Raw genomic sequence first — 23,596 nt, 5'->3', positions numbered from 1 at the left:
CAATTCATCACATTTTAGTCCGCACAAAATCCCAAATACCTCACTTCCGGTTGGGCGTGGCTAATGCATTGTATACGAAAGTTGTTTATCTTGGGGAGATACACACACCTACCAAATTTGATGCGTCTAGCTGAAAGTATGTGCCAACCACTGCCTCAATCACCTAAGGGGGCGCTACTGAGTCCCTGGGCCACGCCCGGGGCCAAGCTCTTGTACCTAAGTGCTTTGCGTGACACCTGATGTGTGTGCCAAATTTCAAGACTTTTCACCCATCTTAACCACCTCAAAAAAGGAAAACACTCTGAGACAAAGTTAGTATAATAATAATAATCCTTACAAAAACAATAGGGCCTTGCGCCCTTCGGTGCTCGGGCCCTAATAATCCTTACAAAAACAATAGGGCCTTGCGCCCTTCGGTGCTCGGGCCCTAATTAACACCTAATTGTAGATCCTATCCACCACAGAGTTTAGAATCCATGCTTGATCGACCCCTCAGCCTCCCCCTCCCCTCTGAGAGAGAGAGAGAGAGGCACACACACTAGATATGCGCTGATGGGCTATTATTTCAACCAGAACTGCATAGCAAAACTTATCATCCATTCGCCATCCATCAGCACCAAAGTTTTTTGACCAATTTTCAAAACCGCACCCGCCCACCATCAGCTGGTTGTTTTAATGTAGGCCCATATGGGTGATGCAGCGCTGCTGACGTGAGGCTATACAGCTCTTGTCTGTTCTAGAAAGACTGATCCAATGCAGCAAATATATTAAAAGGCTACATTGGCTATGTTGTAGCCTATCCCCAGAATATCAGCAGCAAACTCAGTCTCTGTCTCGCAAAACAGTCTCCAAATAAAACGCACATCGGCATGTTGCCTATTCTGCCAGCTTGTGCCAATATATCGTACAAAATGCTTGATTGCATTGCATTCTCCACATTTTTAGCTAAATTTTCATGTACCACATCAGCATTTTTGTTCAGTGAATCTTTTGTAAATTGCTTTACAAGCGTCGGGCCCTTGTCAGCAGCCTTCGGCTTGCCTCTTGCCACTATTCACTCCTTGTCTTCCGATGTCATTTCTGAGTCATCTACAGATGTTTACACACATTCACCTCCCTAAACAGAACCAACTTGACCTTGACTTCAACCTGTGTTATATCCTAGATGAGACTGCCTGGGTTATTTTGTTTCGATATTAGCCTATATATAAAATACATAGTAATTGTAGCCTACCATTCAGAGACAGAGTGATATGACTCAGAAATGACATCGGGCAATGGCTGTGCGAGATGTCCAGAACGTAAGAGCTACAACTTCTACAAACTCAATAACATCCACAGCGGAAAAAGAAGGTAAGAAAAATAGTCGTAAAACTTAGATGTGTAAGGCAACCAAGCAAGTTTGGCGGTTGTTACTAAAAATGTGAACACGCACGTTGCACTGTTGTGCGGTGGACTTTCAGTGGCGTTTCTTTAATATCGAGGCGCCATAGTTTGTCCGATCGGCCTGCTGGTATAAAATGAATTGCGCTGTCTGTCTGAAAAAGACGCGCTCTCTTCCCGTGCAGTCAAAATGAATGGGAGTCTTTAGAACAGGCTTGTCATAGTGTCACCCTGACATGACAGTGCGTAAAGTAGCCTATAATGTGAATGACTTGTTATTTTATCAAGGATTTCTTTCTTTTTGCAAAAAATAAAGTAGCCTACAGTAGGCATTAATTAGTAGGTCAGCAGCATGTTGAAATGTATGTGGCAAATTGCGTTTTTTATTACAATGATAAAATTGTAAAAGGACGTGACCGAAGCAGAGGCAAGCCAGGCAATAGGCCTATAGGCCCGACGGTAATTGTAAAGCAATTTATAAAAGATTCACGGAACAAAAATGCTGATGTGGTACATGAAAATTTAGCTAAAAATGTGGAGAACAGTGGCGTCATGCCCATTGAAGTTAAGGGGGCACGTGCCCCCTCGGATTTGTAACGACTCAAATGTATTCTTCTGGATGTGTAATAAATCGTAGGCTACCGAAATAATTGAAGACCGATCAGCGGCCCTTTTCCTAATAGCCAACTCACACACGCACATTGAGCTCGCAATGTTTTGCGTGTGTAAAACAGTTACAGTTAACTTTAGGCTTCAGTTTGAACAGTTGAACTGTTACAGTTACAGTTTTTGGTTACAATCAATGGTGTTGAAGTGGTAAGTAGGCTAAGCAATAATAGTAGAATTATTTATGGTTGACCTGGACATTTTGACTTGGTGCTAAAAAGTTAGAACAATGGATTTGATGTTGGCCGCGAATTCAGAAGCTACGTTAACGTTAGCCTACGTTGTGTCAGTGTAACGTAGGCTACTCTTACAAATATTACAAATATTTGGCTTACAGACATCTGCTCTGTTTTGTCTTGTACTGACAAAGTCTCCTGGTTCAATTGTTTCCAGTTTCATAGAAACGAGGGTGTTAATTTTGCAGAACTACAAAATTCAACCAAGTAGGCCAAGGCATTGCGTTGATGTTTCTCCACTTGTTCTTTTCACGTATCTGGCAGCTAATCCATGTAGTGAAAAGGGATAGGCTACCCATTCAAAAGGAGGCCTACAGTTTTATATAAATAGGATCGCTATGACCGTGATGTAGAGGGCAAGAAAATAATAGCAGTCTCTCATATATCACGTCAAAATTGCTCATGATTTGCAGGTAGCAACATACAAATGAGGTAATTGCTTGCATGACGCCCCTGGTGGAGAATGCAATGCAATCAAGCATTTTGGACGATATATTGGCACAATGGCAGAATAGGTACATGCCGATTTGCGTTTTATTTGGAAAGTGTTCTGCGAGACAGAGACTGAGTTTGTCTTAGAATTCTTAGAAGATTATTATTTTGTACCTTTATAGAACCAGTAGTACAGACAGGTAAGTGGTAGCTTAACTTCACTCTAACAATGTTCAACTAATATAAGGCCCCTCGCGCATTGATACACATGCGCACTACATGCCACATAACCATTAAAGGGATTAGAACTGTATTTCACTTTTCACCTTATATGACAAGAACGACGGAGCAAACTACCAAGGTTGCGAAGCAAGTTAGCAAACAACGCTTTCTAGAAACGAGCCCCAGATTAGTTTAGTATAGTGTGGCATAATTTCCCATAGCTGTCAAGCTGAGATTCACATTAACCGCACTAATGGAACGGAACTCTCGCTAAAATTAGCGAGACTTATCGAAATAAGCCAGGTTTGGCCTTTAGCGAGGTTGATGGAATACCACTCAAACCTAGACCTAGAAGAAATCGCTGATACAACCTTTAAAGGAATTATCCGCAGTGAAATGCACTTTAGATCAATTTACGGATGATTGGGAGTACATAAGTTGAGTTGACATCAAAATCATGTCATTCGGATGTGTTTTGAGAAAGTTCGATTTTACCGTTTTTAGTCAAAACTCGTTAGCTTGGAAGTGACCCGGGCATGTCATTTCACCGCTACAAAACGCTATTTTTATACCTCTTCTACAGTTCCAAACAACATTACACTTACGTGGTAGTGAGTAGAGGGTCCCTAAAGCCAAACCGAAGTATCCCGAGGTCTTTATGTGGTTAGATAGAGAGTCCAGAATGAATTTCATCAAGCCAGTACCTTTCCGGAAATGTTGCTGCTGCAGCGGCCATCTTTAGGGGAAAGTCCGTAGGAGTCGATTGCCGAGTGTAGGTCAGGCTACTTCAACCCTTTCCAGAATAACTGCTGTGCCGTTTGGACAAAGATTGTATCTCACAAAACCTTTGCACTGCGCAGCATGGCACCATGGGATATAATTTAATGCCAGTCAATATTATAATTTTTATTAAAATTAGAGTATCTGTAATGGTGGATAGTTTAGAATATACTATGCAATATACACAATTACAGAGAAAATGGGGGGAAAAGGACTCTCACGCTGAAATTACGTGTCCGCCTCCTTTCAATATAAGTCGAAACCGAGTCAAGACCAAGTATTTTTGCTTTCAATTACGAGACGAGACCTAGTAAGCAAAAAATGGTCTCGAGACCGGACTCAAGTACTATAACACTACTTACGAGTGTCATAATTTCTTGTTTTGCCTCATACACTGTAGAGCTGCAACTCGCGTACTAACCCTCTCCCCCTCCTCCAACCATTTTGTCGGTGATTGGCTGGAACATGGTTTGTTATATTTTGGGGCACAACCTGTTCCCCTAGTGTTTGTTTGACGTTTACGACCCCTGTGTTGTCTCCCGAGACCGGGCTTTTTCACAGTGTATTCAGGGGTCAGGCAGCCAGTGTTGGGAAAGTTCACTTTCTACGTGAACTAGTTCAAAGTTCAGTCCACAAATTTTAAAATGAACTAGTTCAGTTCATAGTTCATAATTTTGAACTGAGTTCACACTTTCCAAAAATGAACTAGTTCATAGTTCATTTTTTTTCATATGTTGCTGCGAGCTATATATATATTTTTTAATTATTGCCACAGCCCATATAGAACGCAGTTAATTTGGGTTGAGGATCTGTCTTCACTGTCTTTTGATTTTTTATTGGCTTGCACATACCTTAAAAGGCTAGCCGGGTGCTTCAGTTCAGTTCTTTTCAGGTTTGCTGTGGATGTGACTGAAGTGCGAATTTCCTTTTTGAAAGCCGGCGGGCAAAGTTTGCACAGAAATGTATGATTTTTCCCATCCTCACCGACCTTGTCATAAAACTTGTTTAAATTATCATACGACACCTCCTTGCTGCTTTGTCGTCTACATCAGCCTTTTTCAAACTTCTTTGACCTGAGGTCCAGTCAGTGTTCGAATTATACCGTGAGCTTCGGGGGGTACAGCTATTTCGAGTGGTGACGTCACTCTCCATTTTATATAGGCTTACACACATGATTTCACACTTGTGGTTCACAGTCAACTTTCCTTCGAAATATAGGTCATATGACCGTGGCTGGCTGGCCGACAAGTTAAAAGAAACTACTGTAATCATACTAGAAAGCACAATATACCTTACACGTTATGGGAAGGGTTGAATTTGGGTAAACACTGTTTCAAGGTGCGCCCTGTGCGTAAAATTGCGCGCCACAGTCAAAAAATATGTTTTGGTATAGCAGTGCAATGCAAACTTGGAAATGCATAGACCAATAGCACGGAAATGGCAAACATACTACTTAAATATAGCTGCAAGCAGCAATGAGGGGGCCAAGCAGGCAGTTCAGCAGGCCAGATTAACCATGTAAGTCAATGCCGTTGCATCAGACATATAGCCTTAAGCAGTCACAGCAAGTTCCATGCCATACAACCCAAGATTGGCTGAGTTACAAGGTCAAGTTTCACATCAAAACATAACTGATTTTGTGGGGCTGAACCAGGGCTGAGTGTCGCTGCCCCCTCACCCAGCCAGCCCACCGCCGCAACCGCCCCTGCCCATCCCACCCCGTCCCACCCTTGCACGCACACATTAGAATGAACTAGATGGAACTTGCTGTCATCAGTTTCACATCAAAAATAAAAGATTGACTGAGATATGATCACACTTGCTGTGATTTAAACACAGAGGTCAAAAATTTACATCATAGGGTGTGTTGAACTCGGTTTGGCCCAAGTATTCCAATGATACCTCATTTTTGACAATCGGGTCAAGGGGTCAGAAGTTACATGCATGAACGCAAGTCCAACTTTGGCCTGTTGGTGGCGCTAGACCGCTTGAGGTGCCAGCATGAAACTTGGTGAAATGAATTATTGGACTGTCCCCAATTAGTGTGCAAAATTGTATAACTTTTTACCAGACGGTTCTATGGGCTGCCATTGACTTCCATTGCAAAATAATGCGCATCAGCAACTACTGGCCAAAATGCATTTTTGTCAATTACGGAGCCCCCTAGAGGTCAAATGTCACCAAATTTCTTGAGCGTCCTCCTGATGTGGTCTGAGGTACATGTACTAAGTTTGGTTTTGATACATGAAAGCGTTGCTGAGATATGAAATCACTTCCTGTTTGGCGGCTTTGGCGCAAATTTTGATTGGCTGGTACAGGTCAATGCTTCTGTCAATTGTTCCAGAAAGCAATGCACTCATCAGGCATGGTCTGAAGATGGTCTCTGCCAATTTTGGTGAAGAACAGATGAAATTTGTGACCTGCGAAAACTTGTACGTGTTTTTGATTAAATCCAATATGGCGGCCGAATCAATTATGATGACATCACAAGTTGGCTTGGGTCGGCCTAAGGACCTCCAACAGTATTACCAGACACCACTAGTGCGTTTTAATTCTAAGCACAACTGCAGCTACAGGCCAAAAAGCATGTTTCTTAATTACAGCGCCCTCTAGAAGTCAAAGGTCACCAAATTTCTTAAGTGTTCTCCTGATGGGGTCATAAGTCTACCTACCAAGTTTGGTTTTGATAACTGCAAGGATTGCTGAGATATGAGCTCACTTCCTGTTTGGCGACTTCGCCGCAAATTTCGATAGGCTGTTATGGGAGAACGGTAATAGTTCCGAAGACGAAAAGCACGAGCTGAATGAGGCTTGGTCTGAGGATGATCTGTGTCAAATTTGGTGGGAATCAGAGAAAATATGTGACCCCTGATACATTTTAAGTGTTTTTGATTAAATCCAAAATGGCGGAAAATCCATCATGGCAGAAAATGACGTCATAGGGTGCGTTGAACTCGGCTTGGTCCAAGGATTCCAACGATACTTCATTTTTGATAATCGGCCATACGGGTCAAAAGTTACGTGCGTGAACGCACGTCCAATTTTGACCTATTGGTGGCGCTAGAGTGCTTGAGGTGCCATCATGAAACTTGGTGACATTAATCATGGGACTGTCCCTAATCAGTGTGCCAAATTTCACAACTTTTCACCAGACGGTTCTATGGGCTGCCATTGACTTCCATTGGCGGAAGCGTAATAATAATAAGAAAAGGTAGAAACACAATGGGTGCCTTCGCAGCTTCGCTGCTTGGCCCCCAAATATAAGAACCAGAATTGTTTACAGATGGGCCACAGAAAGTCTCCCGTTAAATAGCCAAGTTCACCTAGCCTAATGGCCTGCCTTTGGTTCATTTGATTAGTTTTTCTTGGATAGCCTAAGCCTACCAAACATCAAGCAAATAAAAAAATGACTTGTTCCCGGTTGGAAAAAAAATATCTTCACCGTTGTTTAGCCTAGGCATTTCATATAATGTAGCCTAGTGCATTGTGCGCCTGGTGTTACAGTATATCAAAAAACGTTTTTGCAGCAATACGTTTTTAAGAAAGGCTGATCTCTAATAATGGCAACGAGGAAAGACATTTCACGTAGCGTTTCAAACAAACTGCAGGTAAAGTTGCAATTATGGGCATTTGCTTAAAGGTTGAGAACCACCTACATGCGAAATTCCCTGAATAATAATGCAGATTCCCTCTTGTTAAGACATTAAGAATGAAATTGTACAACATAATAAATCGCCTCATTAAACCTCTCCCCGTGTCAGTATATCTATGGAACTCCTCCTATGTGATTGTAGGCCTGATTTTTAAGCTAAGCAGCAGCGATGGTCATGGCCGCTGAGTGGAAGGGAGACCTCCGGTTAAACCATAGCGATCTTGCTACTCAATGGTTTTCTAAGGTTGGCTATCACTATGTTACAAAGACAGTGAAATATTAGACAAATGTATGGTCAGCTGGCCACCGCTTGTTAACCCATATCAGGCGTTTGCAGCCTACACTGAACATTTGTTTTAATTCGTCAGTATTATATCATAGCAAATAACACAGTCTGAACGTACCAGAGAAATGGTATAGCCCAATGGGGGCGAGGGTTTGAAAATTGTATTTCATTAGATTATATCCTGAATTGTTGGTATGTGATGGTAATACTGCATTTAATTACATGCATTATTGGATAACATTAAATTGTATTATTTTTTTTCAGTACCCCACAAACTATTATTTTCGTCCCTTTTGGGAGGGTCCAAGTCTCATCTAGGGGGTACGGACCCCCCCAATACCCCCCGTAATTCGAACCATGGGTCCAGTCAAGGCATAGGTCTACTTTGGGGTCATAGGACCCACCTACATGAACCCACCCCCTCCTCCCACCCCCATCAAATTATCATAAAGATATCACAATTAATATTATTATTATTATACTATATTGCTATATGCACTTCAAAACAGTTTGTGAAAACATGCACATCAGAGTACTGCAATGTAAAATATAATTAGGCCTACAATAGTTTCATTGTTTTTGCATGGTTGCATGATGCGTGCATAAGAAATACTTCTCAAAACAACTACAATTATATGGGTGCCATTGTTTTGGGATGTTTCCCTCATGCAAGCATCATACACTGGTAGAATATTTATATGCTATTTAATCACATTTCATTTGAATGCCTGAATGTAAGGATTCAGGCATTCAAATGAATACAATACCAGCTTTTGTGAATGGTAAATGGTGAATAAGATAATCACTGATCACCGACTTCATTGTATGCCTCTATGTTTGATGACACCAAATTAACAAGTATTTCCTACTAATTGCAGAAAAGTTTGTTTTCTTTTTCTGTCTGCGGTTCCTTGATCAATTGCGCAGCAAATTATCAGACGATGCCCCAGGAATAATTTCACTCCGCAGACCAGCATTGTCCACGTTGAGGACCACAGCCCATAGTTTGAGAAATGGTGGCCTACATGCTGCCATATTAAAAGGCCTGTTTACGGTGTGTTTTAGCCTGGTTTTCGCCTGGAAGGCTCTATAGAAATCTGGCACCCTATTGAAAGAAGTTAAACTGAGAACGTGGCGTTCACAGTCACCAGAATGAACGAGTTCACAGTAACGTTCATCAGGCACTGCCAGGCAGTAATACAGTACGTTCAGTTCGCCCAAAATATGAACGAGTTCATGAACTTTCGTTCAATGAACGCGTTCAGGCACAACACTGCAGGCAGCTAGCAGATCAAGAAGAGATGCCTACGATTTGAGACAAAAGTGAAATCGTGCTGAAACCATGCAGGAACTCATAGTGCACCTTTAAATTAATTGCGTGATTGTTGTGATAAAACTTGTGATCCTCGATCGGTAAAGCTAAGTATGGTATCGTAAAAAAAAAATTCCGCCCCTTTCATTAGAAAATTCAAAATCAAAGATGTTTACCTGAAAAACACAATTAAATAACATGACTTATTAATGTTTACAAAAATGGATTTATAGCTTTGGAAAAGAGCTCTTAGGCTATATCATTTTCAAGATAGTCTAGGCTACCCATATCTGGGGAAGTATATTAGTGAAAAATACTTTGTGTCTGCATCCATGTCACCTGAAGCATGCTGGTAGAAATATCTATTAAAAAGCACAGTTAATCTGTTCATGCCATGACCAACTTTTGATTCTTTGATTCGGAAAGCAAGTTCATTATTTTGGGCTGTTATAGAATTAAAATTTCAGCCCAAAGTTGGATAACATGTAGAATTTTTGCTGTAACCGGATTACTCAGAATCCGCTTACTGTACAGAGGATGAATATCCTTGTGTTCGGTAAGGTCTGCTGTTTATTTTGATATATGGTTTGCTATGTTTTGATCAAGGTGTTTGTGAGATATAACACTGAGAGTAATGGGTGTGGAGATAGACGAAGCGCTGGTTCTGCTCGTGATATCTGTGTATTTTATGTGTGATAAGTACTCCGTGAGCAATTCAGCAGAGAATAATGTGTGTGAATTTGGACACATTTTGCATCCGTCGGCCACATAGCCAGGGGTGGCCAGAGTTTATGTTGTGCCCTTGGTGGCGACCCTGTTGGTGCTGGGCTGGTGGGTACCCTATTTCCACCCACTCACTCCGCACATTAACGGTTAGACCGAGAATTCTCATCACGAAATTCCACTGGAGCTCCAAGCGATTTTGTACATGCAGCCTTACAACACTGTTTACAGCTCTTCAAGTCACTGTTCAATGTCATTTTTGGTACAGAGATAATTTAGATACCCTTATGGGGTGGATGCTTGTGTTTCTTTAGGAATCGGCTGTCTTGGTTTGTATAGAAATAAATATTGACACATACAGTGCAACCGGAAAGTTTTCAGACCCTTTTAAGTTTTCCACATTTTCTTTTGTTTCAGACTCATCTTAAAATGGATTCAATTATTTTTTTCCCTCATCAATCTGTACACAATACCCCAACACTCGACAAAATGTTTATATGTTTATACGATCCATCAGAGGTTGTGGGGCATAGGCCTGTGCGCGTCTGATCGGGTGTCCTGGGCATCTTTGCTGTTTGCTCGTGGTCTTCTAATATATGGCTCCAGCACTTCCTGCTGTCCAGCGAGGGTCGCCAGTAGCTTGCAAGGGAGCTCTCCGACCTATGTAACAAAAAAGAGAGACAGTATGCTTACAAAAAACAATGCTACAAAAAATATTTGATGATTTAGCCTATAGATGCGCTGCGCTTACCTGTGCCCACTCACTGCCATGATCTTCCTGGCCGCAAGACCTGCGTCGGACAGCTTCTGAATAGCTGTGGCCCGCAGGCTGTGATTTGTGTATCTGTGTATAACGGTGTTCATTTCGTGCCGGCCCTTTTCAATGCAGTCCAGTTCGTCTGCGCTGATGGAGACGCACCTGGATGAAGATGCGCTCTCCTACCGCTTGATTGTATGTTCCTCCTCGTCATCCGACATTTTATTTAAATCGATCTCCATCTTTTTCTATGTCAAGGCTACTCGCTGTGTTAAATTATGAGAATTTTGTAATTTAACGGTTATCGCTCGTGTCAAAGCGCTATAGAATCTTCGCATTGTATCGCGGAGTGATTTATTATTAGCTGTGCAAAGTCTGAGTCATGGAAACTCATGGAAAGTCTCTCGGCCAATCAGAAACCATAGAACCCAATTTTTATATAATCCTATATACATATATATATATGATTATACAAAATGTATGTATTGTATGAGAAAAAAATGAATTGAATCCATTTTAAAAAGCACTACAGGTCTGGTTATTCTTTCGCTGTTTCTGGGGTTTTGCCGGATTTGGGCTCGCATTTTTCACTAGACAGCTCCCCCTGCAGCTTCGGTAGCAAGTGACTGCTACGCTAAACCCCGGCTATTGTTAGGCATGAAACTAGGCCTATTGGCTTAGGGTTTAAAAAAAATAAATTTCAAATGGCCATGGCTTGCAAGTGGTCAGAGATAAAGTCCTACTGTAAATGTGAAAATCATTGAGTATGAACAAAAGTTTAGGAAGGGGGTAAATTTACTCATCTAATTTGCATATTATGATGTCACTGGATGGTAACCACCGTGAATTATGCACATTTCAGTAAATACTAGATGTTGAACATATTTGAGCAGTTTTACTTTCTTTTTTGTTATTTCACCCACATAACAAATGAACAGGAAAACAGTCACATGTAAACCAACAATAGTAAACTATTACTATAATCACAAACCCTATGCTACTATACAATAAAGTAGCCTGGTCAAATCAGTTCATATCGCGGGTGACTTTGAAGTTCTTCAGAGCCCTATTTTTACAACCCCTGCTGTCTATACCACGTCCATTCAATAGACGATCTATCATATTCTCCAAAAGGCAGATATTCTCCTTCAGAATCAGAATAGGTGACCCAAGACCAAGACCCATAACAGACCCAAGACTTCATCACACGTGAATTTTTTTTTAACATTTGGTATATTTCTGCTTCCATTTGTGCAAAACTATGGCCCGCATCGCTTCCACGTTATGGAGGAAATGCACGTCTTCTTTGTGTGTTTCTCGCGTGCTTCCTGAAAACTTTGAAAAACTTTTACTTGTACTTGAGTAAAATTTAGCAAAGGGTATCTGTACTTTTACTCAAGTAATGAAGCTGTGTACTCTGTCCGCCTCTGGTGGTCAATAGTACAAATAAGATTTTACACTGTACTCGGGTCTATTGTCTGTTTTATTCAGTAATGACACTTTGACAATGACACAATTTGAATGTTGCACCCTGGTTAGAGACTAACTCAAAAGTAAAGTAACGAGTAACAAAGTTACTTTCCAAAATGACTAACAAGTAAAGTAATTTCATTACATTTTAAAGAAGTAACTAGTAACTTGTTACTTTTTTGAGTAACGACCCCCAACACTGCCAGTTTGTGATTGGTTACATTGATAGGGATCACATGATGAGTTGTTGATGAGACTGAGACCATTGTTGTAGTGAGACCATTAGAATGAATCAATCAAGACATGACAATGTATTTACTGAGTGTAAACCCTAACCCTAATCCTAACCCAAACCATCAAACCCTAACCCGTTATGACAAAAACTGAATGACACTTAATGACAGAAGCGTTATGTCATAAACGTTTATGACTTGTTTATGACACGTTCATGCCAGTGTCATGTCACTCTTATGTCGATACTGTCAAGTAAAGTGTAACCAAACACTGTTCACCAAGTCATGATGATGCAGCGCAGCAGCAGTTTGTGATGTTTTCTGAGTAGGCTAATCTTAAGTAATGTCATGTATGAAAACTACAATGAAATGTAGTATTGCGGTGGCAATACTATCAATACTGGTGACAGTGGCAATGCGTTAGTGGCATATGTGCTATCAAGGAGCTTTCATTTACTGCACCATAGGCTACTGTGGTGTATGTCAACATTATATTGCAAAAAGTACAGGGAAAGTTTTTGCAAAACTTGGTGGAAAGGTGTAGCACAGGCTAATGAAAACCCATTTATTTTTGGAGCAGATCCAACTCAAAGGGACCTTCAAAGTAGTTTCCATATAGTAGGCTAGCCAACTCGATGTGCTTGTAGGTTAATGAAATAGGCTGTATTGTGAGGGAACACAAACTTTATTGCGAGGGAACGCAAGAAGTTATTGCGAGGGAACACAAAAACATTGCAAGAGAACGCAAAACTATTTCTCTAAATACAGCTACCCACCCTGACTCTTCGCAGGTTCCGTACATACACATATTAGTTGTGTGGTAATGGTTAACATGTGTTCCCTAACCCATGTGTTACCATTTATTTATCTTTATACTGTGCCAAAATATCATAGTATCATTTTGTTTTCAAGGGCGGCTTCTCATGTGGGCAGTAGGGGCAGCTGCATAGGGGTGCATTTTTAGAAAGTGTAGTTGGCTAACTTCCGTCGCAACCTTTGTAGTTAGAACCGTGGTTCTTGGATTTGGTGTTTCCAGAAAGCAGGGCTTGAAAACGAAATTAATTTTCAATCATTACGCTCTGAGCGGAACCGGTATATTTAACATTTTCGTTCTTGCGTTCCGCCACCAACATATCGTTCCTGAACCGGTTCGGAATGTAAAATAACCCTTCGTTCTTAACGTTCCGGCAGTGTTATTGGACCTATCAGGTCTATTTTTGTGGTTGAAACCTTACAATAGACCTACTTATTGGTTTTTGCCCTTAATATACACAGTAGTCAAAATGCGCAAAAAAATAAATCACAGGCAGCATCCAAAAATATTCGCGATATCCATCTCACATACCAGGCAGACTGCTGCTGACTGTTGCCTATATTCTATGATAAATATAATTCTGTATCAAAATCATTTCTGGATAAGCCTACTGGTAAGCGCTTCAGACTTGTAACCGGAAGGTTGCGGGTTTGAACCCCGACCAGTAGGCACAGCTGAAGTGCCCTTGAGCAAGGTACCTAACCCCTCACTGTTGTTGCAGGCAGCTCACTGCGCCGGGATTAGTGTTTGCTTCACCTCACTGTGAGTTCACTGTGTGCTGAGTGTGTTTCACTAATTCACGGATTGGGATAAATGCAGACACCAAATTTCCCTCTCGGGATCAAAAGAGTATATATACTTACTTATACTTATTCCATGGAGATCTTCAGATATAGAGGCTCGCTCAATAATTTATATCCCCGCCATAAGCGATGTTGCTGACAAATACCCAAGTCTCTCCAACTTCCAATTTAACTCTACATTTCATTGTGCAAACATTTAAAATTCCAACTTTGAAACGACATATGGCCTGGGCAGACAATATATTATCTTCACAGGCCTACATTACAAACATCATTTCCAAATCAATTTCACTGTGCGAGCAGGCCTAGGCCAATTTAAGATCCCAACTGAAATGGCATACGGCCTAGGTTACATTACAACAGCAAGACAAGGCTATGCTTTTGTGGAATTTTATAGGCTATAGAGAACGAAAAAAAAAAACCTTATTAACCGTTTTTTGGGGATTTCAGAATAACGTTTCTGTTCCAGAACAGTTGAAGACCATTTGGTCTTCGTTTCCATTCCTGTTCCTCGTAAAAATCTGTTCGTTTTCGGTTTTCGTTTTCCATTTGGGTCTCTGATGCTTCTAAACACACTCCAAGTGCGAAACAAAACCGTGGATTGAGTTTTTGTGGGTTAGTTGAGAGATATAATCATGCGCTCCTGTGAGCCATTCAGATGTCTACCCTACTGTAACGTCACAGTAAGGGAAATTTGAATACCATCCTCCCATCTTAAAAAAAAAATTCCCACTCATTAAGTTAGATGCTACCTGTCCTACATTTTGGTCATAGCCTATGGTTTAGAACGTGCACCATGCGAAAGAGTTATCAATATGCTACACAAGGTATTTCAAACATCTTTTACGCGCCTGATATCATCCATATTTCAAGTATACAAACAGAAACTCCCCAGGACAGGTCTTATTCTTGTTGCCATATTTAAGCAATATGACACGAGTGGGAGCAGGGCTGGCAATGGATATCCCCACGGCTGTAAATCGGCCGTAGGTACGAGGCCAAAGGCCATTTAGCGTAGCCTAGCCTAAGCTGGAAGCGACCCAGGCCATCTGGTAGTAGGCAGCCAATTTCACAAATGCTTTTAAACTTTGGAATAGGCCACATCACCTCTACTGGGTTTATACACAAATCCGGCGAAACACAAAGTAAAGCAGCGCCGCCATTACTGCGTTGCCTTGCTGCTAAGGAAGTAGCAAAGTAACGTGTTGGTCCTGTGTGCAGACGTTAGCTGTAGATGCAAAATGTTCTTCTTTTTCTTTAGTTTTTTTAATGTATGCTGTTCAGTTATGCCAGGAAGAGTGTGTTGTGTGGTCGGCTGTTTTAACAACAGTACGAAAATACAGGCAAAAACATTCCTTTTTTCTTCACTTTCTGTAAAGGTATAACACAAACTTGATCAATTTTGGTCATGTTTGGATTTGGAATTGAATGTGCAGTGTTCCCAATGCATTGATATTATGGAATTAACAGCTATTCTAAGGATTTAGAGCTTTATTCCATTTTTTAAAACACACCGCTATTATTCTGCACATAACTGTACATGTTGCCACCATTTCCACCCATATATATCACTTCATCATCAACAACATTGTTTGAACTACGGTGTTCGAAAGCCAGAAGTAGTAACAGTAATTGTGACACCGGTACGATGCTTTCCAGAAAACAGGTGTTACAACGTAGAAATGCTCCCCAGGGCGGCATCTTGCCAAGGCGGCATCTTGCCAAGGGCGGCAGGAGCGCTTGCAAAAAAAAGCTTTTTTTAGCTTTCATGCACTTCTGGAGCACGTCTGGAGCAGGGAATATCACATAACTAACGCAATTATTAGGCTTAAGTCAGTAATACTACGAATTGCCTCTAAAACAGCACATTTCATTCATAACATTGTGTATACTGGGCTGCATGTTATTTTCCTGATTTGTGAAATAGTTAAAAAAGATAATACCTACAAAACGAATCTGCACACCAAAATGAATTGGTTTCGTTCACTGTTTGTTCTTACAATAGAGGTCATTGATCAGAAAGATTTAAGATAACCATAAACAATTTTTTTGTTTCTTCTACCACCAATCTTTTACAGCTAAAAATTTGAATATAGAGATACTGGCAAATGAATACATGGATCATATGGTGGATCAAGGCAGCCTCAAATTCATCTGTGTGGGGAAAGTCCAAGAAAACAATCAGGTCTTGGCAGCAGGCCAGGTGGTCAGGATGGAAGTCCCCATTCTAAGTTTAAAGGTTTGCACATCTACCAATGGAAAGAGTATTCATTAACATTTTTTGCACAGACTGTATTATGTATTACATAAAATGTATTATAACCATTATATGATATTTTATCCAAGCATAAATAATAAAGTTTCTATGTATGTGCATTTCATTTAAATAATGTTAAGAACATGTTATGAAATCCAATGTCTGTGATTTAGCTGGATGGAGAGGTAAGGGTGGGCCATGAGATGTCTGTCACCATGGAGTTCACCAACATCTTCAACATGGTCTTGGAACATGTGCATTTGCGCATGGAGGGACCTGGTGAGATGGGATTCAAGAAGAAATATTATGAGTAAGCAGAACTAATACACATTAAATGTTCCATTTGAATGGAATCTATAGAATAAGGGGCGGTGGTAGCATACATTAGCTAGACAAAATTGTGGGTTTGATTCCTGGCTAATAGCCAATAGAATTGTAAAAAAACATGTACACTTATAAGCATATAGTTAACTAGAAATGCAATTCCAAGGAATTACCAGTGCATGAAAATGCCAAAAATGAAATGTAAAATATAATTTATAGTTAAAATAGATAATGCAAAAAAAGAGATAGGGGATCAAAAAGAGAGAATGTGGATTTACATGTAGTGTAATTTACAGAATGTTGTTATAAGTTATGCATTTTTAAGGTGATTGCTAGGGTAATCTGTTGCTTGCTATGGAGGATACTGAGTAGTAATTGAATTAGACACAGATATTGATGGATGTTGATAAACAGTTTAATGGATGTTGACAGATTTTTTAATTGACATTGATAGACAAACAGTTTAATTTATGTTGATAGACAGATAGTTTAATAGATGAATGAATGGCTGGAAGTAGATGGATGGAGAGAAAGTTGAATGGAAAGTGGCTTGTATTGGTGGTGGTTAGTGAGGTCCCCCCTTCCATGTGAAGTGCTTTGAGTGTTGAGAAAAGCGCAATATAAATGTAACATGTTGTTGTTGTTGTTGTTGTATTAAGGTGAGACACTACAGGTGAATAGGGTAAACATTTTAACTAGCAGATATCACTATGAAACTTCCCCAGTTGATTACTTACATTAATATGAGAAAAAAAATGTATTACAAGTTTTCTGTAATTTAATGTTCAAATCTGCAAATTAGATGTTATCTAATTAATTTGCATATATTTTAAAACACGAAATCTGAGCTTCGGATAAAGCCAGGTTCCATTGTGTTCACATATTGGATGGGACAAAAAATATTCTGTAAATCAGAATATACTGTCAATCACCTTAAAAAAAAAATTGCCATGCTTTTAGGAATAAAATGTAATATAAATCAGGATAGGAATAATATATCAACAAACCCCTCTGTAAAATTCTTGTAAATATAGTTAGGTATAAGACTGGAAAGTTTGGTGTATGTAAGTGCTTCAGAAGTAGAGATTTCATTCTTAGAGTGGGAGAGGAAACAGCCTTGAAACACAGCCAATGAGATTCTGTTCTCAGCCTAGACTCACCTTCGAATTTTCACGATTGGTTGCTGATACAAAGGATGTGTCTATATTTGGATCACATAGCGTCAAGCGTCGTATATTTGGACAACAGAGCTTATAAACAGAGCTTTACAACGGTACTACACATGATGTTTCGGATGTACTGTGTATTGGTTGATAAATTAGACTGGTAGGCCTAGGCAACAAAGCAGATAATGTTCTTGTCGGTTCTGTAAATGTATGTATGTGCCTATGTATTTAGGCTAAAGCAGACCTTGTTATGTTCTAACCGAAATGTCATTACAAAGTAGCCTAATATTGTGCAATGTTGTGTATGTAAAAAATTATTATATTCACTTTATAAAAAGACAGATAGAGCAGCGTTGGAAGGTAGCCTAAAACACATTAGGCCTTCTTAGTAATAAGTATAAACGGTAATAATTACTTTCCCCAGTAAGGGCAATTTCCAAAACGATAATATATAGTTATGGTAATACACCAGCATTGAGCTCTTGAATAGTCCAAATATTTATTATATAGCCTAGTTTAGTTTTAAAACCTAAGATAATTGCTTGAGCATCGATATAGTTCACTGGATGATAAGTCATGCATTTATGGTTGTTTTTTCTGTTAGAAACTCTGCAACAAGTGGTGAAATCTTCAGTGGTCATTTATGCAGGCTCATGTAGCCTAAATTTGACGTAGGCTTATATAATTGCATTGCATTTTTCCTGACTGTAAAAGAAGAGCGTTAACTGTGGTTATCGAGGCTGCCCAGTGCAAACAAACATCACAGTTTGACTAGGCTATATTATGTTGGCAGAACGATTATGTAGGCATATGTTTTTCAAACTGCCGAAATATTCAAGGGTCATTTATGTAGGCTTGTGCAGCCTGAATTAGACTGATATCATTTAATAGTATTTATCCTGGCTGTAACATGGTTTGTTATTTTCATTCAAGCAGCAAGTATGCCTGACATGATGAAGTTATTTGTTTTAGTCGGAAATCGTTGTTAACGTTAAAACCCATAGACAGTCAAATAAATCTAAGAACAGACTCCGTTGTTTTCAATGGGAGGGCACTGACACAAATTCAAAAGTTTTTTCAGTTGGCTTCCCATCGTATTGCACAGACTTGAACTTAACTTTGGTGTGTCACCATCGAACTGCATAAAACACTGTCCTATGGTTTACATAATGCGGCTAATACACAGGAAATTACTGTAGTGATCTTAGGTTCAAATTATGGATAAACAAGGGATTCAGTGAAATGTCTAACAAGTTAATTACATACTAATGTACATTTATATGGGGTTTTGGTTACACTTTACTTGACAGTATCGACATAAGAGTGACATGACACTGTCATGAACGTGCCATAAACAAGTCATAAACGTTTATGACATAACGCTTCTGTCATTATGTGTCATGCAGTTTTTGTCATAACAAGTTAGGGTTAGAATTAGGGTTAGAGGTTAGGATTAGGGTTAGGGTTCATGTGTCATGACAGTGTCATGTCACTCTTATGTCGATATTGTCAAGTGCTACCGGGGTTTTTGACATCTCTATTGGCTCAGGGCTTACTGTTAATAAACATGGTAACGCTTTAGAATAACATGTGCTTATTAGGTATTAACAGTGCATAATAAGCAGTTAACAATTTATTACTAACAGTTAGTTAACTGTTGTTATCCTTTAATAACATTAACTAACAGTTAACATGCCGCTTTAATAAGCAGCCTTTTAAGTGACTTACAAGCATATTTGTTAACAGCTAACATGCAGCTTGTAAGTGTTAACAAGCAGCTTGTTAATGCTTGTTAATGTTGTATAAGACAAAGAGGTGGATAACTAATACGCTTATAAGACCTTTCTTATTTATTTGTAGTAAATGTTGCAGCCCCCCAATCTAAAGCGAGGACCATGTAGCCTATAGCTCCACAAGCCCAACCTTCTATCTCTACTGCATCTATCTATCTAGCTTGGTTTAGCTGTGCGAAATGCACCTTCAAAATTGCTGCAGTGAGCAGGAATTGAACCCTGGTCTCCTGAGTCATAGAGTGATTTGCTACTAACTGAGCTAATCTAGGCTACTTTACTGTAACAGTATTGATGAAATTGTTAATTTTGTTCACAGCTATGCGCTGACAAGTGACTAGCAGTTGAGGAGCTTTGCTTAAACTTAATATACTGTTGCAAGTTCACTTGAGTATAAACTATCTACTTTAACTAATGTCAGTAATGTTATTCATCTAGTTGTCATTTTAAAGAAATTACACTTCTCCATTTAAAATGTTACCTTAGATAGGCGGCTAGCTAACTCGCTAGCAACTGGACAGTAACTGACAGTAGCATGGTCTGATATTAAGTTATTTTGTTTACAAATTTTCCCCAAAAACCCTCAACAAATCCAGAGAGACATAATGACCAATTTTTGGTAAAATTCCACAAGTCTCCCATTGACATTGATGCAGCAACAGACCACAAATGTTCGCCTCTGTTCAAGGCAAAGGTTTCAATTCGATCGCGAACATTCGCCTATGTTTGCGACATTGAACGCACCCACTTGTCGTCTTTAACTCTCGGTTGCTATGTAACCAAACTATAAACAAAGCTGGCATAATATCAAATATCCTTGATTAACCCCCTCTGATAATATCTTTAGACTGCTGACAAACTGACTGTTCACTGAACAAAGATTATGGAAATTAAACGCCACTTTTTTTTTTTTAATCAGAAACATATTTGTAAAAGGCATAACTGGTATGATATAGAACATTAACAGAATATAGAATCAAGATGATCATTACATTCAAAGACAGGAACGTGGCTCAGTCAGTAGCACTTCACTCTTTGCCACAGGAGACCGGGGTTCAATTCCTGCTCGCTGCAGCAATTTTGAAGGTGCATTTCTCACAGCTTAAACAAACTAGAGATAGAAGGTTGGGCTTGTAGAATAGGCTACATGGTCCTCGCTTTAGATTGGGGGGCTGCAAAATGTACTACAAATAGGTAAGAAAGGTCTTATAAGCGTATTAGTTATCCACCTCTTTGTCTTATACACCATTAACAAGCATTAACAAGCTGCTTGTTAACACTTACAAGCTGCATGTTAACTGTTAACAAATATGCTTGTAAGTAACTTAAAAAGCTGCATGTTAACCGTTAGTTAATGTTATTAAAGGATAACAACAGTTAACTAACTGTTAGTAATGAATTGTTAACTGCTTATTATGCACTGTTAATACCTAATAAGCACATGTTATTCTAAAGCGTTACCATAAACATGTATGGTATGCATGAGTTACACAGTGCATTCCATATGTTGTGAGTGTCTTATAAACTACTTGTAAGTAATCTGTAAATTATCTGATTTTTACTGAATATATAACTAACCATTTAGTAATACCTTGTAAATGGTTTATTACCATTATGTTTCTAAGTGACTTAAAAACCACTTGTATGTGATTTATTAATGTTATCTAATGATAGTAAAGAGTTAACTACAGTAACTATTTAGTAATGCCTGGTAAATGGTTTGCTAACACACCTTATTTGTACAGCCCAAATTGCTATTTTGCTGACTTACTGTCAGCACTAACCTTACTTCATTATAGCCTGCATTTGATTTCCCCCCAAAATTCCCCTATAATCGTGAGTAAATGGCAATTGGGCCTACTGGAAAATCTTTGAAAGCAGGGTCAGATTTATTAAAGGCCACAGTCAAACAATTTAGGTGCACACAAACACAAACAAAGGATTCATACACCTATGTGAGTGGCACAAAGACTGTGGTGCTTCAACATGTTTATTGTATATTATATACACTGTGTGAAATTGCTGGAATCATAGAGGATTTGTTTTTAAAATTAAACTGATCAGAAATATAAATGATTATTACAGCTGGAAACTAGAAATTATAAAATACAGCATATAATTTCTACCTGCAGATATATTGCCCCTGGTGCCTCTTTAACATGGACTGAGTCATTTGTCCCTGAGATGCCTGGAGAAGGAACAATGGTAGGCAGTCTGGACTGTCCCAAGCTCAGACAGGTCTACGGCAAGCTTGAATTCTACTCCCAGCCTTAAAACAGCCCTAAAAACAACAATCAAAAGAAGATCCCATTTAACTCATAGCAAGCAATATGATACAAATCAGAATGTCTGTCTCTTCCAAATGCTGTTAATAAAATAACTAGTTGCAGTTATTTTAACTGAGTTACAGTTTTTCTCAGTTGCTTTGGTGCATTTCTCAGATGAGAATTAAAATTCTCAAAATTGCTTGTTCCATATCATCATTTCTTCAAACAAACAGCAAATGCTTAATACATCCATGCACTTGATTGTGTACTGATGTCACTGTTTTTTTTATTATTTGCTAATGTCATGTTAATAATAATAATAATAATAATAATAATTATAATAAGCTTTATTTGTATAGCACCTTTCATACACAGAATGCAGCTGTTCAAAATGCACTATACTGGTTTTTATGTTGAATGGGCTCTGTGCACTAACATACTTGAGGTACAATTAAAGCACTCATTTTCCGATGCTTGTCGACAGCCATGTCAACAGAAAACCTGTTTGCCGACTTTAAGTAAGCTAGTGCACACAGCCCATAGTCTTACCCCCTAAAACAAATAGGCCTTGCTTCATCGCTAGAGTCATTACAAGCAAAAGCTTTCATTACTAGTTGTCATAGTCTGTCTAGCATACATTTATGTGACCTAACAGACTGGAGTGTATAGAAATATTTACTTATACAGTAAGTCTGTCTTGCAAATGGTGCACAGCTCTGGCCAAGGGGTGTTTTACTGTTTATTTACCATTTTCCTTTGCACAATGCTCTAAAAGCCTTTGTTTGCTTTATACTGTCACAATGTTTGTCAACAGTCCTCCACACACAATAATGTGCAACTTTGTAGTTTTAAAAATTATGCCACATAGAAAATAGTGCTGCCTTATGCATTGTTCATTAGAAAATACAGAGTAAACAGTCATATTGACAACATGACAAAGCATTTTCATTTTGATTGCACAGGTGTAAATTATTTGAGACATAGAACTAAACACTAAACAAGATGCATGCTTTTGCAGGTAATACACTATGTGGTGCAGTCAGTTCTAATTGTTTTGAGAAATGCTCTGTTGTGCAAATGTCGACGATGATTTGAGAAATACAAACAACTGTTCAGAAATGATTGATATACTATGACAACATTGCCTAAATGGGAGTTATAATCAAAACTAATTATATTCTGGCAAAAGTTAGTATAAAAGATGTTGATGCAATGGCTCCCTTCAAGCAATTTGTCACTTTTCAAGGTGTGTTTTTATGTTTCATTTTGGTGTAATTTTAAAAGTTAAATTTTGATGGTACTAGGTCTAGGCTATGTGGTTTTGTAACTTGGATTGGAACAGCCTGTCAAAATGTAAGAAAAGCTTTCACAGTAAATCAGCTACAACAGTAGCAAGCTTTTATCAGTCAGCTGGACTGTTGGTGGCATTTGCAAGGTTTTGTGTGCCTTTTAAGTGGGTAGGTTGATCATTTTAGACCAAAACACCATAATGCTTCTGTAAGCTATAAATGTATCCTTATGAATCCGAAACAATAAATCCTTCATGTAACTGGTTCGTCTGGCATCTATCTACATCAGTGTTTCTCAAAGTGTGGTCCGGGGACCACTGGTGGTCCGCAAGCTATCCCAAGTGGTCCGTGAGCAGACGTGGTCAAATATAATATAGATGAGTTGTTTGCAATATTAAACCAACTTGTATGTAAATCTAAACAGTTCTGCAATACTGTCTATGTAAGATATGCCAGTTTAAATCATAGGAGTCCTCTGACACAATAAGCAAAGTGCAAAGACAATAAGTAAGGTAGTTCAGTGAGTAGGCCTATTGTGTAGGCTTATATACTGTTGAAGTAGGTCTAATTTTTTTTTTTAGGTGGTCCGTGCATTTCTTTTTTATTGGTTAAGTATAAGTATTAAGTATATATACTTTTTTGATCCCGTGAGGGAAATTTGGTCTCTGCATTTAACCCAATCGGTGAATTAGTGAAACACACTGCACACAGTGAACACACAGTGAGGTGAAGCA

General features: G+C 39.1%; 1 protein-coding gene across 2 annotated transcripts in view; it reads left to right on the top strand.

Annotated features, from left to right (window-relative positions):
• Nucleotides 1–23,118, top strand: part of LOC121688425 (coagulation factor XIII A chain-like) — a 104,907-nt gene extending 81,789 nt beyond the window's left edge. For both annotated transcript variants that reach the window (XM_042068029.1, XM_042068028.1), the window contains 3 exons: nucleotides 15,848–16,008; nucleotides 16,200–16,336; nucleotides 21,439–23,118. In XM_042068029.1, coding sequence (XP_041923963.1) covers nucleotides 15,848–16,008; nucleotides 16,200–16,336; nucleotides 21,439–21,580 — 440 coding nt within the window. In that variant the 3' untranslated portion in view covers nucleotides 21,581–23,118. The remainder of the gene's footprint in view (nucleotides 1–15,847; nucleotides 16,009–16,199; nucleotides 16,337–21,438) is intronic.
• The last annotated feature ends 478 nt before the right edge of the window (nucleotides 23,119–23,596 follow it).

Source organism: Alosa sapidissima, chromosome 17, assembly GCF_018492685.1.
Source record: "Alosa sapidissima isolate fAloSap1 chromosome 17, fAloSap1.pri, whole genome shotgun sequence".
Classification (NCBI taxonomy): domain Eukaryota; kingdom Metazoa; phylum Chordata; class Actinopteri; order Clupeiformes; family Clupeidae; genus Alosa; species Alosa sapidissima.
This window is presented reverse-complemented; position numbering and strand designations above follow the sequence as displayed.